Source organism: Uloborus diversus, chromosome 8 (assembly GCF_026930045.1).
Source record: "Uloborus diversus isolate 005 chromosome 8, Udiv.v.3.1, whole genome shotgun sequence".
In the NCBI taxonomy this organism is placed as follows: domain Eukaryota; kingdom Metazoa; phylum Arthropoda; class Arachnida; order Araneae; family Uloboridae; genus Uloborus; species Uloborus diversus.
Window position 1 is genome coordinate 62,403,809 of NC_072738.1, and position 16,672 is coordinate 62,420,480.

At 34.0% G+C, this 16,672-nt stretch overlaps 1 protein-coding gene across 1 annotated transcript; it reads left to right on the top strand.

Annotated features, from left to right (window-relative positions):
• Positions 1 to 6,791: 6,791 nt before the first annotated feature.
• LOC129228389 (E3 ubiquitin-protein ligase Topors-like) lies at positions 6,792 to 10,929 on the top strand. Its single transcript, XM_054863067.1, has one exon. The coding sequence runs from the start codon at positions 6,792 to 6,794 to the stop codon at positions 9,015 to 9,017; it is 2,226 nt and encodes a 741-aa protein (XP_054719042.1). The 3' UTR covers positions 9,018 to 10,929.
• The last annotated feature ends 5,743 nt before the right edge of the window (positions 10,930 to 16,672 follow it).

Sequence of the window (16,672 nt, forward strand, 5' to 3'; positions counted from 1 at the left end):
TTTAATATGATACCTTATTTGTTTAGAAATTTTAATTTTGAAAATTTGATCATCTCTTTGACCTTATCATGGAATTGTCCTAAAGATGTGTTTAATGATATCTGAGAAATATAAAAGTGCTACTTCTAAAGCTTTGGAAGAACAGCACTTTTATTGGGCTGGGTTTTGGAAGGATAAGTTATATGTTACTTTTATGCAAAGTTATATATTCACAGACTTTTAGTTATTTATCAATTTTACTATTTGTGTGTTTACGTCCGACACCAACTCTTTAATTTTTTTAAATTTATACTTTAGGGATCTATTTTGAAAAACTAACATGATTTTTTATTCAGTAGGATGTAGTAAGTACCTTGTAAATAAATTTCATCATTTCAGATCAGTTTATATTTGGTAAATGGAATTAAAACTGAGAATTTTTACTTCATTTTTTACGTCCAACACCATGGAATTGCCCTTTAGTTAACTTTAGTCAGTATTAATTTTTTCATGACTATTCAATAATTGATTTTCTTTTGATTAAAAAAAAAAATAATTGTGTATTAATGGTGAATGCTTAATGCTGTTTTAAATAAAGGATGATTTATCAATTAAAATCAATTTAATGTGTTACATAGATCTTTGAATTTTACAGTTTGTACTTTACACACAAAAGATAATAAGGTAGGAACAACGTTTGATAGTATTCATTTCTTAAATAATAATAAATGTTGTTTGAGTTACGCGGTCCAACCAGCCCCAAAAGGCGGACCAAGGTACCCCACCCGTGGGGCACGTTGGTCCACTTTATTAGGTTCCATTAAAAAATTAATATAAAAAAAGTTTATCAATTCAACATTTCCAAAAAAAATCTGTGGTGTTGAGAAGTATTAAGTGAAACTTATTGTAGAAAACAAAACTGCTCAGTAAATGCTTTAATGAGATAAAAAATGAAAAGTAAAAAAGTGGACCGAAGTGCCCCACCTCCCCTTATTCTTTTTTTCACTTGTGTTCTTGATGCTAGAACAGGGTGGTGACACATTAGGGAAATATCAGGGAACTTCGAAAAAATAACAAAAAAAAAAAAAAAATCAGGGAAAATTAATTGAAGGAAAAAAAACTTTTAATTTTGCTTTGCAAACTTTATTACCCTAATGCCCTGTGCATTTTCCACCAATTATCTGTTTTTAAAAAGGTAAAATTAATGAGGTGCGATTACACACTGCTGCGCATTTGTGCAGCTTTTCCCCTCAACATCAAAGTATTGAATTTAACTCTTTAAGCTTTTAAGAACACGGACTGTTGGAAGAAACAAAAGAACATGGGTGGCATACTCCGTACATCAGCATTTGTTCAAAGCTTAACTATCAATTTTTCAAAGTTTTCCTATTTATTACAATGTCTAGTAATGTTAAAGAAGTAACATTACTAGACATGTAAGAAAGATCTAGTTGAACGTAGCAAAGATGTAATTGGACGAACAGACGAACACAATTAAAATGAATACAATCACCTTATAGTAAAAAATGATGATAATTTTTAATTTGCTAATTTCACGATTATAAAATTTAAAAAAACAACAAAAATGTATACATATAAATGATATTTTAGTCATTGAGATAAATTCGTTGGCAATTGTTGAACAATTATTGCAGCTCAAATAATTGTATTTTGTTATTTTTATATGCTTTTTGCATACAAAACCGAAATATTCACGTATAGTTTCTTTGAAAAATAATCAAAAATACAAGAAAAAAGGCAACTATCGACTTTAAACTCAAGTACGTCACTGAACGGGCCTTGGAAAATGGGTGAATAATGACCAGGCGTTGGTCAAGTGACTACTCAGAATTTCACAGCTGTTTTCTCGCTGAGTGGCGTACCCAGTACGCCGTCCATGCTCTTAAAGGTTAAACGCAGGATGAACTTCTTAAGATAGCTTCTGTGTCTGTAATGTTGTTTACTTTATGCAGCTTAAATTTTTCTTTCGCCCGTTCCATCCTACAAAAAGTAAACAACCCTACAGACATTGTTAAATTTGAATGAAAATCGAAATCAACTTGGGTTGGTTAAATTTAAAGGAGTTTAAATTTTCTAGAAGTTGTAAAGAAAACTGATTGTTCACAAAATTCTGAAGTCCAAGAAGGGAATCTAGCGAGATCTACCTATTGGAAAAAAAAAGTATCTCATCTTGACTGGCATTTAAGTAAATCTTTAGAGCTTTCTGGAAATGATTATTGTTACTTCTACTTCTACATTTTAAATATAATTAAGTAAATAGATAATTTGGTTTATATCTATGTGCATTTAGGTAGTTTCCCCTTTTCTAAAAACTTTTTTCTCTGAAAGAGTATAGCCTCAAACTTAGAGAGATTTCTGTTTTTTTTAATTTTGACTTTTGCTTTCTTACAAAAATAATCTTTAAATGCCCAATCTCTGTTTTTATTTTTGCTTCTGATGTCACAAATGCACAAGTATCTCAAAAAACTGCCCCAAATAGGCAAGCCGACGCATCAGGCATTTTGAATCAGATTTCAAATTGTTATAGTGTTAGGATTACCAAAACAAAGTTTCAGGACATTGCCACACTTATCCAAATTGATGAAAGTTTGAAAATTTATATACAGTGAAACCTCAATAAGTAGTCAACTGGATAAGTGATTATTCTATATTTAAGTCATCGTTTTTCTTTGGTTCTGACAAGGTCTCATTCACAGTAGGTAATATAAAATTATCCTCCTTTTCTTGTAACCAAATTTAATTTTACCCAGGTTAACTAGTCACAGAAAAATTGTTTTATAAAATTCTCTTTTCTTATCGGATCTCTTAAAATAGTGTCAGACTCTGTTGGAATGCTATGTAATAAACATTTTTGCTTAAAATCTTGCTCCTCGCTTCTGGTCACTCAAAGCCTACTTCATGCTGCTGCTCTGTTTTGTGTAGATGTTTTTCTTGATCGCTTTTGAGTGTGACTTCATTTCATAGCCCTGTTATAAAGGTTATTTTTTTCTCTTGCAGCTGTGTGACTTGATTAAGCTTTTAACAAGTCAGGAATGCTAAAATTTACCTCTTTTTCTTTTAAAGGAAAAAAAAAATAGATGATATTTTTTGAAAACAGTTTTTGTGAAAGAATGCCATATTCCCAAAACCACATTAAACAATATTTTTTCAAAACAAATCATTGAAGAATCTGATGTGTGAGAGAGCAGACTGCAGAAATGTGTTTTGGGGTTTTAAAGAACCCTTTTTTTCAGTACAAAATAGTGAGTTTTTGCCTGTAAAGGCATCCAGTAATGTCTTTACATTCAAAATCTCACTATTTTGCATTGAAAAAAGGGTTCCTTGAAACCCCAAAACAAGTGTCTGCAGTAATCTGTATATTTGGGTTACAAATTGTTTGTTATTTCCTATTACACAGGTGTACCTAAGAAGGAAGAGGTCCCCTTCAGGTTTTCAGGTCAAGTATTCCCCTTTTTTACCTGAAATATAATTTTAATATACCTCTCAAATTAGAACCTTATTAGCATCCATCCCCCCAACCGTGTCACCACAGACCCAATCATGTGTTCATTCATTAACACCTTTCACTCAAAAACGTATCATTTGACACTTCCAAATCTTCCCAAACAGTGTTGGGTATTAATCAATTATTTTTTCAATTGCCTTGTTAATTGATTGAAAAAGTAATTGCAATTAAACTATTAATTGTACTTTGCAATTAATTTAATTGGATTAATGTACATTTAATCGCTTTTCACGATTAAAATAATTGCAATTAATTATTTTAATCGTTTTATGAAACATTTAAAACTAACAATTAACTTAATGTATCACTTGGTACAGCGCAGGGTACAGATTTCAAAGTATTATTCGATTTCGTATTTTCGTTCAGTGCTGATAATTCTCTCGCCGCGTGAAATATTCTGGTCTTGGCAAGTTTTTTCCACACTTAATTGTTTGTGTTTTAATTAAGTGTTTTAAGTTTGCAAATCATTGTTTTATACAGTTCAACTCTTAAAGAGGAGGTGAGTAAAGAGGACATAACAGGGGACATAAGATCTCGGAGACCGCTCTGTTTTCATTTTTTTTTTAAAATCGTGTAATTAAGATGCATTTCTGTAATTTCCCTCAGATGTTCTTTGATCTTTTACTAGTGCGGGAAAAAATATATTTTTGAATTTTTTATTGAAATATACCTTTTTTGGGGAAATTTTGCTGGAGCCATAAGATTTTTTGAGAAAAATCATTTGTGGCAGTAAATAATTTAATGCTCATAATAAAGTTACTGTTGTGCATTGATATTTTATTTGTTGCTAACATGTGTATTTAAATAGTTAGATAGTAATATGGTACCCGTCCGGCATCCACGTCCCAGGTAGACCTGTCACCTGTAGAATATATTATACAAAAACAGTATTTATTTTAAGAGTTAGTTTTAAATAAAATTCACAGAACAATTGACAATTGTTAATTGTAGTAGACTACAACTAACAATTAATTGTTAACTGTAGCAAAGTACTATAAACAATTAATTAATTGTTAGTTGTGGTTATGTTTACCAATTAATCAATTGTTAATCTTATATTGTCAATGCAATTAAAATTTGCCGAACTCTGTTCCCAAAGAATCATTTGATAATCCAGCCATGCGATAGCATACATTCAATTACAATACTATTCGAATGTAACAATCAAGAGGCAATTATTTGATTATAAAAGGGGTTGCAGGGGCGTCCATTCCTTAAGTGTACTGGCGCGTCCCATAACTCCCCCCAAGAAAAATACCCCCCCCCCCCCCCAAAAAAAAAACCAAAGGCGCATCCCCCAACGAATTTCAATGGTGCAATCTGCTTCATGACCTCCCTCCAGCTGTAAGCACTTTTGCACAGGCAGCCTGTTTCAAATATTTCTGGGAAAGGGGGCAAAGGGTGTACACTCAATGTCATTTTTTTCCCGAAAAACAGCAAAATCCACACCCACTTGCATAAAAAAAGATTTATTTTTCAGATGATCCCCCTGCAGTGACGTCACTGGGGGGGGGGCGCCCCGGGCATCACTGCACGGGGGGGGGGGGGACTGCAAGTTCGAATTGAAAAATATGAAGCTATAATGCAGGGATGTGCCAGCTGCGCCAAACTGTGCCAGTAGTCAATCCTGCGCCAAACTGTTCCAAACGACCGCCAAATGGACTTTTCTGCGCCAAAATAGGAGCAATTCAGCAGCAATTGAAAACAATATAATCATCCAGTGTTCACTTTGAGCATTAAATTTCTTTTTGAGAGGCAGATTGGCATAAAAAAGGATATGTTGAAGCTTATACTGATATTGTCTACATAAAAATAAATAAGAAAAACATCTAAATATTAGAAACATACTGACCCAGAATTACCCCACTAAACTGGGATATAAATCAGTATACTTTGAACACTAACTTTAAGAAAAAAGAAAAATTATATAGGTATGAAAAGCTTAGACCTTTTGCTATTAAAAAACAGAACCAACAAAATTGCTCCTTCAAAAGTAATTCACCGACACGAATCTTGAAAAAAATCAGGATTTTCCAAAACAATCTTTTTTGAAAATGTTTTTAAAACGTGAAATTTTTTTTTCTCTTATTTACTTCACTGTTAAATTGTTTTTGACCTTGATGTAGGAAAATTGAATGTATAAGGATGACTTTGCATAATTTAGTTTTGTTGTAAATACATTTTTTAACAGTAAAATGTTGGTGACCATTATTTACTCCGGAAAGAGAGTGACCCATATTTCCCATGTGTGACCCTACTGCTATTTGTTTATTTTAGTCTCTTATTTGTTTAATCTTGAAATTGGCAGCTAATGAAAGACCAATTTGTTTACAATCTGATGAAATTAAAATTTCCGTTTTGTTCTGATTTGTTGCCTTTCATGACAAATGTGGCTAAAAATGTAAACTTAAATTCAAGTTGCACCGTAGTTTAAGATTTACACTGACCGACACTTTTTTTCATTGATATGATTCACAAAATAAAAATTTCCTCTACATTAACAAACGTTCAGTGTAAAGAATTGGATGTTAGCACAGTAGTTTTTGATACAATATTTCAGAGTCACAATTGTTGCATAAAGTGACAGTGAATGTGAAATTTTGTCAAGACTAATTGAGTCAGTGAGAAGCAAAGGGATGTACTTTTAGTACCAAAATTAAAAATTTGGACATAACCAGTACAAATAGTAGAGGAACGTCTCCTCTGTCTTTTGGGGCAAGAGACAGTACTAGTAGCCCTGGTAGATGCTGCTGTACAGCATGATTTAGAAAAAAAAATCAATGAAAGCCTACCTAGGACGTTATCTTTAAACTCAAAACTTGAAAATGTTCACTTACATCCTTTTGCTTCTCATTGCCTCAATTATGAAAACTTTTCTTCCTGGTTTTCAATTTTTACCATTTTTGTGGTTAAATAATTTCGATTGTTCAAGGAATGAGGATTTTTTCAAAAATTGAATTTGGAATTGAAATTGTATTGAAAGTTAATTTTAATGCATTGCTTTAAAATTTCTTGAACTTTAGTGCTGATCACAGGATTTACTGTCCATAGATGTACTAGTTTTTCTATGCTTAAATGATATTTTAAATGAAACTAAGCAATTTTCCACTTCAATTGACAAGTTCCTGGTTGCTTTTACTAGGACGCCAACAGACCAACTGTTTTAAGAAATATTTTAAATTATGTTTTTGTGCACTTATAGTTTCAAATTTTGTCATTTATTTTTATTGCATTTATTCTTTTAATGATTGCCCTTGTTTCAGATTCTTTAGAAAATACTGCAATGATGGGAGATAATGAACCAAATTTAAATATTGAAGAAAATTTACTGAAAAAGATTGACAGCAAAAGTAAGGGAACAAAGGATTCTTCAAGTACTGAGAATGACGCAGAAAAAGACGAAAAAACTTCGATCACCAATCAGGAGCAACAGGCAACAGCAGCAAGTGATGCCTCAAATCGAAGTGGATCGCCGTCAAGAAATTCCCCGGACCCTAATTGTGCCATATGCCTTGAGAAACTGCAGAATAAATCTTTCACAGATAGCTGTTTTCATATGTTTTGCTTCACCTGCTTAGTAGAATGGTCAAAGATAAAAGCAGAATGCCCGCTGTGCAAACAACGGTTTAAAAGTATCGTTCACAATGTTCGCTCCGCACGAGACTACGACCAATATCATATTCAACCACCGAAGAGGCCCGATAGTGTCTGGAACTTCCTGTATGATCAAAGATTTCGTTACAGAACTACCGTGACTTCTGACAGGCTAAATGAAAGAAACAACAATGAAAGACTAAATGAAAGAAACAACAATATATGGACAAATTTAGAAAATTTTAGAAGTAGAAGTACTAGCAGCCTCGAATATGCTTTTCATCAGGAAATAGCTTCCCATCGTTTGCGATATGCTCCTCATTCTGTTCACCTGTTTTCAAATTCTCATGCTGCATCTCGTGTGCCAAACAGTTTCAGGCAAAGGATCTATGAGCAGCGTATGTGGGTCGTTCCCTCGTCTCGAGAACGAACTCGTTTGTCTACACCTCAGTTCTATCAACAGAATCCAGCATGCACACATCGATTAATTCCCTGGCTGAACCGGGAACTTGTTGCGTTGCTGCCGAATGGTGATAGTCACGTAACTTTTGTAATGGAATTGATTATGGCTCTCATTAATAGATACGAGATTACTGGACGAGAATTCTTTTTACATGTTGAGCCTTATCTTGCTCATCATACGAGTCACTTCATACATGAGTTCTATAATTTTGCAATCTCACCCTATGACATGGAAGCATATGACAATCATGCTGTGTATGAGAACCACTATGAATACTCCAGCTTAGAAAGTAGAGTTCCTTCCGCTGACCAAGATGTTATTTTTATCTCCCTGAATTCCTCGCGAGAGACTCGGCCACAACAACGTTCCAACCTTAATAGTGTTTCAAGTAGAAAAGCCAATTTAAGATCTTATAGAATAAAAAAAAATGCATATAGGAAACTTAAAAGACTTGTTCTAAAACGAAACAGTAAAAGCAATTTATGGGAAAGTGCGTTACATACAGTATCATCGTCTTTCCCTTCTGATAGGGAAATTATAACTGATAACAGTATCCCATTTCCAGAGCCAGGGCCCAGTGATTCCAGATGCAGTTTCAGTGCACTTCTTGAGGTTGCGGCAGCAGTTGCAGATGCCGCAGCTATGGAAGAACGTACTGAACCAGTGACCGAAAATGAGGATGAAGATTGCATGATTGTTGAAGAACTCAAACCGAAACATGAGAGAACACCAGAAATAGTTCTTCTTTCTAGTGAGGACGAACAACCAAACGGAGAGGATGAAGTTTTGTCGGAAAAGGACCACTTGTCTTCTGTCCGTCAGCCTATTGAAGAACCTATATCTGTCACACTTGATAGTGATTCAAGTGATATAGAGTGTGTATATGAATCCCACTGCATTGATGAAACCAATGTTGAAACTCAAAGCGATCAGCCTTCTACCTCACATGATAAGGATTCTCCCGTTCCGTCTACCAGTCGAGATCATGACAGCAATCACGTTGATCCATCACCTTCACGTAGTACATCTCCCATTTTCCCCATCTCTCGCAGGGATTCTCCTGTCCCGTCTACAAGTCGGGATCATAAGAGCAAATACAATTATTCGTCACCTTTGCCAAGTTCATCTTGTAAACCATGGTTGAGTGAGAAGAATTCTTTTCAGTTAACAAGTTCTTCTAATTTTGAAAGGAGGCGTGATACTCTGTCAAGCTCACACTACGCTTCTACAGAAAGTTACTCAGATTCTGAGCAACCTCCAGATAGGAGTTCAGAGCATAAAAAATTAAAATTGCGCAGCGTGATTGCACATTTCTCTATTGATCGTGAAAGTGACAGTTCAAGGCAGAGGGATTCTGGGCATCATTCTTCTCATAAGAAGCATAAAGATAAGAAGAAGAAAAAGAAGAAGCATTCCCACAAGCGTAGGCATAGAATATATTCAGAGAGTGATTAAACGACACTAAAGTGCTAATCATATTTTCTCTTTGATTTGCATGCTCCTAATCGTCTGTGACTTAAGTAGCTTTTTTACTTTTGTTAACCTTTAAAAACACGGACGGCGTACTGAGTACGCCACTCAGTGAGAAAGCAGCTAGGAATTTCAGAACAGTCACTTGACCAACACCTGGCCATTATTTACCCTTTTTCCCAGGTCCATTCAGTGATGTACCTGTGTTTAAAGTCGAAAGTTGCCTTTTTGTCTTGTTTTTTTTTATCATTTTTCATAGAAACCACATGTAAATGTTCCAATTTTGTATGCAAAAAGCATATAAAAATAACATAATACAATTGTGAGAGCTGCAGTAATTGTCAACAAGTGCCAACGAGTTGTCTCAATAACTAAAATATCATTTATATGTATACATTTTTTAAATATTTTATATTCATGAAATTCGCAAATTAAACGTTATCATCATTTTTTACTATATTGTGATCGTATTCTTTTTGATTGTGTTTGTCTGTTCGTTCAATTACATATTTGCTGCTTTTATAACATTACTAGACATTGTATTACATAGGAAAACCTTTAAAAATTGATAGTTAAGCTTTAAAAAATGCTGGCGTATGGAGTACTCCACCCGTGTTCTTATATTACTTCAAACTGTCCGTGTTCATGAAGGTTAAGTCTATGCAAAAATTATTTTATGCATGCAAATATGTGTACCTCAGTGTCAGAAGGACGTAAGTTACATCATTTTACAGGAGAGCAGAAAAACTTTTCTGGTGCATGCAGAGAGAGGATGGGACGTGCACTCTTTTAATCCTGTTAAAAATTTGAAAAGGATTTTTTTAAAGAATTACGTTCACATGGCTCAATGCAGAATAGGCTTCTATATGCAATGCACTAATAAACGGAAAATCGCAATTTTGGACTTATGTTAGTCTGACTCTGAGGTACAAATATTACAATGTGTGATGCATTAAATGATATTGTTTTGTAAATAAGTTTTTTTTTTATATAAAGAATGAAACTTGAATATATTATATATTTATTACAAAAGGAATTTTTTAACTTGATATTTTTGGTTCAAGGAAATGCCCAGCGATGAAATTTTGAATAATTCTCTTAATTAGCCATTGAACTTTACTCCCAAAGAAAAGGCATTTGTAAATTTCTCAAACACAGTTGCCGCTGAGTCTTATTCCATCTGGGTATAAAGGATATCTCTTGGTGTTGGCATAAAAAAAGTATGGTCCCAAAAATTTGGGAAAAGCTAAAGTTTTGAATGCTAATAGATATCACATGAGTAAAGGTTAAACTTCTTCAAATCAATTATCTAAATGTTGAGTTGTTAAAATGGTGAATCACTACACCTGTATCATTTAAGGCTTGATTTCAGATTTCAAATTTATGATGAGATGTGGTCTATTTTTTGCATCCTAATTTTGAAGTGCTGAACGCATTATACCTTGACAGCGGCAACCTTGTACAAATTTTTTGTATCTATGTAAATGTATTGTACATATGTTTTGTGTAAATGAATGTTTTTTAAAAAGGATCTTGAAGGAGATATGAAGGCCTGATTACTTTAAACGTTTTGTAATGATGACATGAGTTTTTTTATATTTTTACCCATTTTCAATTGAGTTGATTCTTGTTAATTTCTGTATTTGTGTTTAAAATTTTGAATTAGTATGTTTTTGATTACTGCGGACTTAGGGCATACCTGGTATATTTTATCATAAATTGCAATATCTGACAAACCATATCAATTTGTTCCTTTGGTAAGTTGGGAGAAAATGCATTACAATTCTATTAAGTCTAATTTTCCTATGCACATTTATATGCATGTATATAAGTGCTTTTGCAGCATTATTTTTTTTTTAATTCCGGATATTATTTATGTAATTTAAACTAATAAAAAGTCTGCTATTGTTGAAATTGGTGATGTTACTCCAACCATACTGAAAGTTAGTGTCATTTACTCCCTCTCTTTTTTAAGACCATTAGCTGGGGAGGTCAGAGCCTGATTACCGCGCAGGCCGCCTGGGCCTGGGGCCTCTCTTCTTGAGGGGCCTTAAATTACTTAAAGAATTATGCATAGCATTACAACTATACGAAAAATTCATGCATTTTTAAAATAATAGTTGAAAAATAATGACTTGTTAATCGGAAAAAAAGCTTTTCCTTAAAGGAAATTTCTATTAATTCTGCCAGCAGCGAATTTACCATGTCACAATTAATAGAGACCCCAAAGAAGATTCATAAATACACTTGGAAAATGATTTACATAGTTCTTTGATAGACATTGGGGTCCCTGAAAATGTAAATCAACCATTATTGTTATTCCGCTATAGAGCTTTCAGGGGACCTCCAAATTATTGTGAGCCTAGGGCCTCACTTTTAGTCAGTTGGCCCCTGGGGGAGGTAGAACATTCGTACCTGAAATTCTTGATGCTCGAAAAAGGAGCTGCAAAATAACTTTTGTCGATTCTATTTGCCCTCTTAAATAGAAAATTTCCGATACAGGCCGTAGCCGGGTTTCAGTGTTAAATCTGTCCTTGCGGCCTTTTCGACTCGCACTTGGGGGATCATTTTGGTGTTGAATAAATATTATTCAGCCAAATTTTCAGCTCTTTATTTCAAACCACATTCAAGTTTTTAAAAAATACCTGTTTTTTTATTTTGATTTTTTTTCATAGTAAAATTCAAAATTAATGAATGGTAATTTTTTTTCTTATTCTTATAAATAAAACACAAAAAATTCTTACAGTCATAGTTTTTAAACAAGAAGCCAGATTTTGGCGACGGAAATAAAACTTGAATATTTTTTTTCAATGCTTTTCTGAAAAGTGTCACTCACTAAATTTGGTCAGAAGATGTCTTTTATACTCTTCTACACTCAGGAATTTTTGAAGTGGTGGAACAATAGGAAACAAATTAAAAAGTGAGGTTGCCATCCACACTATTTTTGAACAAATCAAATGTTTGTAATTAACTTAAGTAAGGCTTTTTAAATGATTTTCATTTTTCATGCTTTGGTTTTCCCACTTAGTAGAAGAGCCAAGAGCTCATAAGAAAAATGTAGACATTTTGGGAAGGTCACAGCATACGAGTTTCTCTAAAGAAGAAAAAAAAGTATGCAAATATAATGCTCTTGAAATAAAAATGCTCTAGTGTAATTAATCTGGATGTACGGAACTATAGTTGGGACAAACATAACCTGACTGTTGTAATGTTGTGATTCTATACAGGCTTCTATGAACGCTCAGCTCATAGAAGTCTTTATAGCCTGCTGCCAGGTTAAATTTCCCCCAACTGTTGGTAATGGGACAACAATGTACAAATTTTTAATGACCATCACCGATTAATATGGTTAGAGATAACATTATAAGCCCATCTCGGGACCTTGCTATTACATGGGCAATGCAGAAACTAAACTGAGGCCTTCAAAACTTGATTTTAATTATTTCATTTTGACTGTGGAGTCGATCTCATTTTGGGTTTTTTACCCAAAATGAGATCAACCGAGTCAGGATCGGGAGGGGAAGGTATTTAATTCAAAGACTCGGAGTCGGAATTTTTGCAAAAGCTACGGAGTCAGAGTTGGAGTTCAACTAATTTTCGAGTACAGGAGTCAGATTCGGAGTCAACTGCCCTAAAATTCTAGGAGTCTGTGTCGGCAGTTGGTCATCAATAGCTTATTTCCAACAAAATTTGTTTGAAATAAATCCACCTTTAAGTTCGGGGGATCTATAGTGACTTTTAGTTTCGCCGTAGGCGCTAATGTTAATTGATTTTAACTGTTTAAAATTGAACAAAAAATTGTTCAAATCAAAAAGTTATTTTATATACATGTTTTACGTCAAGAGCTTTTTCTAACGGAGTTTGTTTAAAGCAAATTCGCCTCTAAGTTTTGAATTTATATTTGCCTTGAATTTCCCTGTAGGGCACTAATATTAAGTTTTTTTTTTTTGAATTGTTCAAAATTGAACAAAAAATTGTTTAAATCAAAAAGTGAAGTATGGGCATAAGGTGTCAACGCTGAGATCTTTCGAAGGAAAAAAGGTGGTTCGAAGCAGACAATTCATTCAAAAGTAATTAAGGGACGTGGGTGGGGGGGGGGGGGGAGACCAGCAGACGTTTTTCACCATCTCAATATCCTCCCTACTTTCCAATTTTTAATTTTTCGATTTTTATTTAATTACAGTGGTACCCGCACGGCTTTGCCCGTAAGAGAAAAGTAAAAGGTCTTTTGGTTTGCCTGTATATTTACAAATGATGTATGGTGAATTTCTCGCCAATTGGCTTGCCCATGTTACGGTTCCACGTTATGATAACTTGGCAATTTACTAGTCCATCTCATGATAATTTTGCTTGGGAAAATGTTCTTAAAATTGGAATAGAAAAAGAACAAAATCGAAGTTTCAAAAATTCGCTTCGAGGTGCTCACCCCCACGCTACAAACTGACTTTGTGCGAAGTTTCATGAAAACCGGTCGAACGGTCTAGACGCTACGCGCGTCACAGAGATCTAGACATCCTCCAGACAGACTTTCAGCTTTATTATTAGTAAAGAAAGATAAAGAAGATTTTATTTTTGACATTTTTTTTGTTTTTCGCGAGATTTTAAAAATAGATTAAGCCTTCTTTCATGCTTTTTTCTTCTTTCTCTGTCTTTATTGGGAAAATACGCTAAAAAATAAGAAAAATAAAAAATGTTGAGCGACAAATTTTATTCTTTTTGGGTGATTTTAAATATAGATTGACCCTGAAGCCTATTGTGCTTGTTATTGGTAAAGTACTAGTCATATGATTCGTTTAAATATTTGCAAAAATAATCATATAGCCTTGGTTTATAATGTTAAAATTGATCTGAAATTCAGCCTTACATTTTGACATGAAGAAAAAAATATTCTGTTAAGGAATTTAAAGCTTTTGAAAAATTAACTATCTTCTACATTTTGTCATGAGGAAACACTTCAAACTCGTATCTGTGACGCTACTATAACACAGGTAATTTTTCTTCTATAGTATATTTTCACTGTAAAACCATACAAGAGTATAAATCTGTAAAATTTCGATCTATCGACGCACCCAAGTTTTTAGAAAATATCTCTGTTCTGCAATTATTTAAAAAATATATTAAACTTTTCGCACGTTCGTCAGTTTGTTTAACCTTAAACGCTTAGACAACGATAATTCAAAATGAAAATGCAATAGAAAGAAGGAATCAAAAATTAATGCTATCCAACGGTCAAATCAACGCCCCACTACTGTCCGACCATCACGAGAAAAGTTACCACCGAAATGTCTGCGCCTGTCTACTGCTATAGCAACGAGGAGCGTCTCATTTTTCCAAGGGAAGCTTAATGTTGGAAAAACCCGCACGACTGCACAAAGGCGAGCTGACGAGTGGCAAAATGGCGCCAAAAAGCCTTCCTGCTAACCCTTGCAGAAAATGAACGAAGCCCGTTTTTATGGCAGTGGACGGGCTCAGACTTGATGGCGAGAGCTTTTCTCGTGAAAGCCAGACAGTAGATACTGTTTATTGTGTGGTTTGGTTACATAGCCTACTGACACATCCAAAGTTTACATACCATGACTTAGTTCATTTTTTTTTTCATTTTAATGTAGCTATCATTTTTTTGATGGAATACAAGTGTATAGTTGCCGCCGAGAGCCAAGGCGGGGCGTCCCTTGTCAGCTTGGTCGACGAGCCTGCTCCTTCCCATAAAAATTATGAAACTTTGGGAACTTTCGTACTTTTTTTTTTTAACAAAACTAAACATTAAATTTTAGGTATCTCCCTAGTTCCGCCGACACGAAATACCCCCCACCCCCCTCTGTTTTTCAGTTTCAATCGTAACCTTTGGATAGATTGAAGGGGGCAGGAAATTTGAAATGTCGGCGAAAGTGGGAATGAACCAAGTTTTAAAATTTAACAAAATACTGATTTTGGCAATGTTTAACGAGAAAATAAACACTTTGTTATTTTGACCATCGAGCTATAATACAAAAATATTACGAGTCGATGGTTTTGACCATTGAGAAGAGATAAAATGGAGGGAGTGAAGACTTCATTCATGAAACCGAGATCCCCAAGTCACGTGATAGATTTTAAAGCAAAGCATTGGAAGAAATCGGTTTCTTTCGCTTGTTTCACACAAAACATGCCAACCATCCGTCGTCGTCGAGTCACGTGACTTGGGGCGTCTGGGTCAGCTTTTGCTAAGGCAATGATGGGACTTGATCCCTCCATTTTAATTCTTGCTCTAAGGTTTTGACAGTTTGACGAAAAGTTTTAAAAATAAACTTTTGAACATACCTGTAACGAAAAAGCGCTACCTTTTCCGGGCTTTTGTTATAACTCTCGTAATTGAACAATAACAAATTATTTTCCGCTGAAATTTATCTTTTCAACTTTAATTAACAATACTGTTTAACTAAAATATAGGTATTAATGCAATGAAATTTATAAAGTCATCGGTTTGAAAAACTTTAGGGGTTACGATGCATGAATAATTAGAGTTTTTTTTAAATTGCTTATTTATTTATTTCTTTGATTGAATTTTTGTAATTTAAAGGACTTTTTGGAATGGACGACACCCCAAGATTTTTGAAAACGTGCCGTTACAGTAATTCTGCCAAACTTTTAAAATATTGCGATTCATTAATGTTCTTTTAATATGAACAAAAAATCTGAAATGGAAACTGAAATTTGCAAAATTATAATTTTTAGAAATTCCGAGTAAACACATAGCTAGATTAGTGGTCGTAATCCTTGATCGACCACTGATTTGCTAGTTGTAGCAGAGATATCTTACTAAACGCAAACTCTCAGATATATGGTCATTGGTCAGAAGTGAATTCCAGTTAATATAATGTACCTTTTAATTTTCTTTCTTTATTTATTTTTTAAAAATTCTATACAAAACCAAGGAAAACAATTTTCCGTGCTCCGATTTCATCATTTTTAAAAACATTCTAAGCCAGTGGTTCCGAACTTGGGGGCCATCGCCCCCAAAAAGGTGCCCCCCCCCTCCTAAATGGGGAGATGAGTATTTAATTAGCGAATATCTCAATTGAAAACGAAACCAATTATTAAGCGTACAGACAAACAATCAAGAGTTTAATAAACAAGAAGTTCCGTCCGAAACTAAACGAGCCTACTTTCCCGTTACCAATACTGACTGTCTATCTGATCAGTATTCTAAAAATATGCTAAAATTGCAAATTATTTCGGACATATCTTTTTAACATTTTATGCTGATTTCTGGAAATAAAATATGCCTCGCTCATCTAAAGAAATAGATGTGTTAAAAATAAATAAACGAACAAATAAAGTAGCAGAACCTTTTAAACAAAGACTAATACGTATGTTATTTTTGTATTAAAAAAAAACCTCAATCGCTTTCAAAAAGAGAAAAAAAAATAGTTTGAATTCTGAAATTTTGAATTCAAATTATGTTTTTCGCAATCACGAACTGCGACAGGACTCTACTCATTGGAGTTATTGTTTCTAGAAACGGCTCCTGCCCCTCCTCCTGGGCGGATACGTGTGCATAGTTATATGCGTGTGTTGGTTTGAGTGTATGTGTGTGAAGTCGTTTGTGTGTATATGCGTGAGTGTATGTGTGTTAAGTCGTTTGTGTGTATATGTGTGAG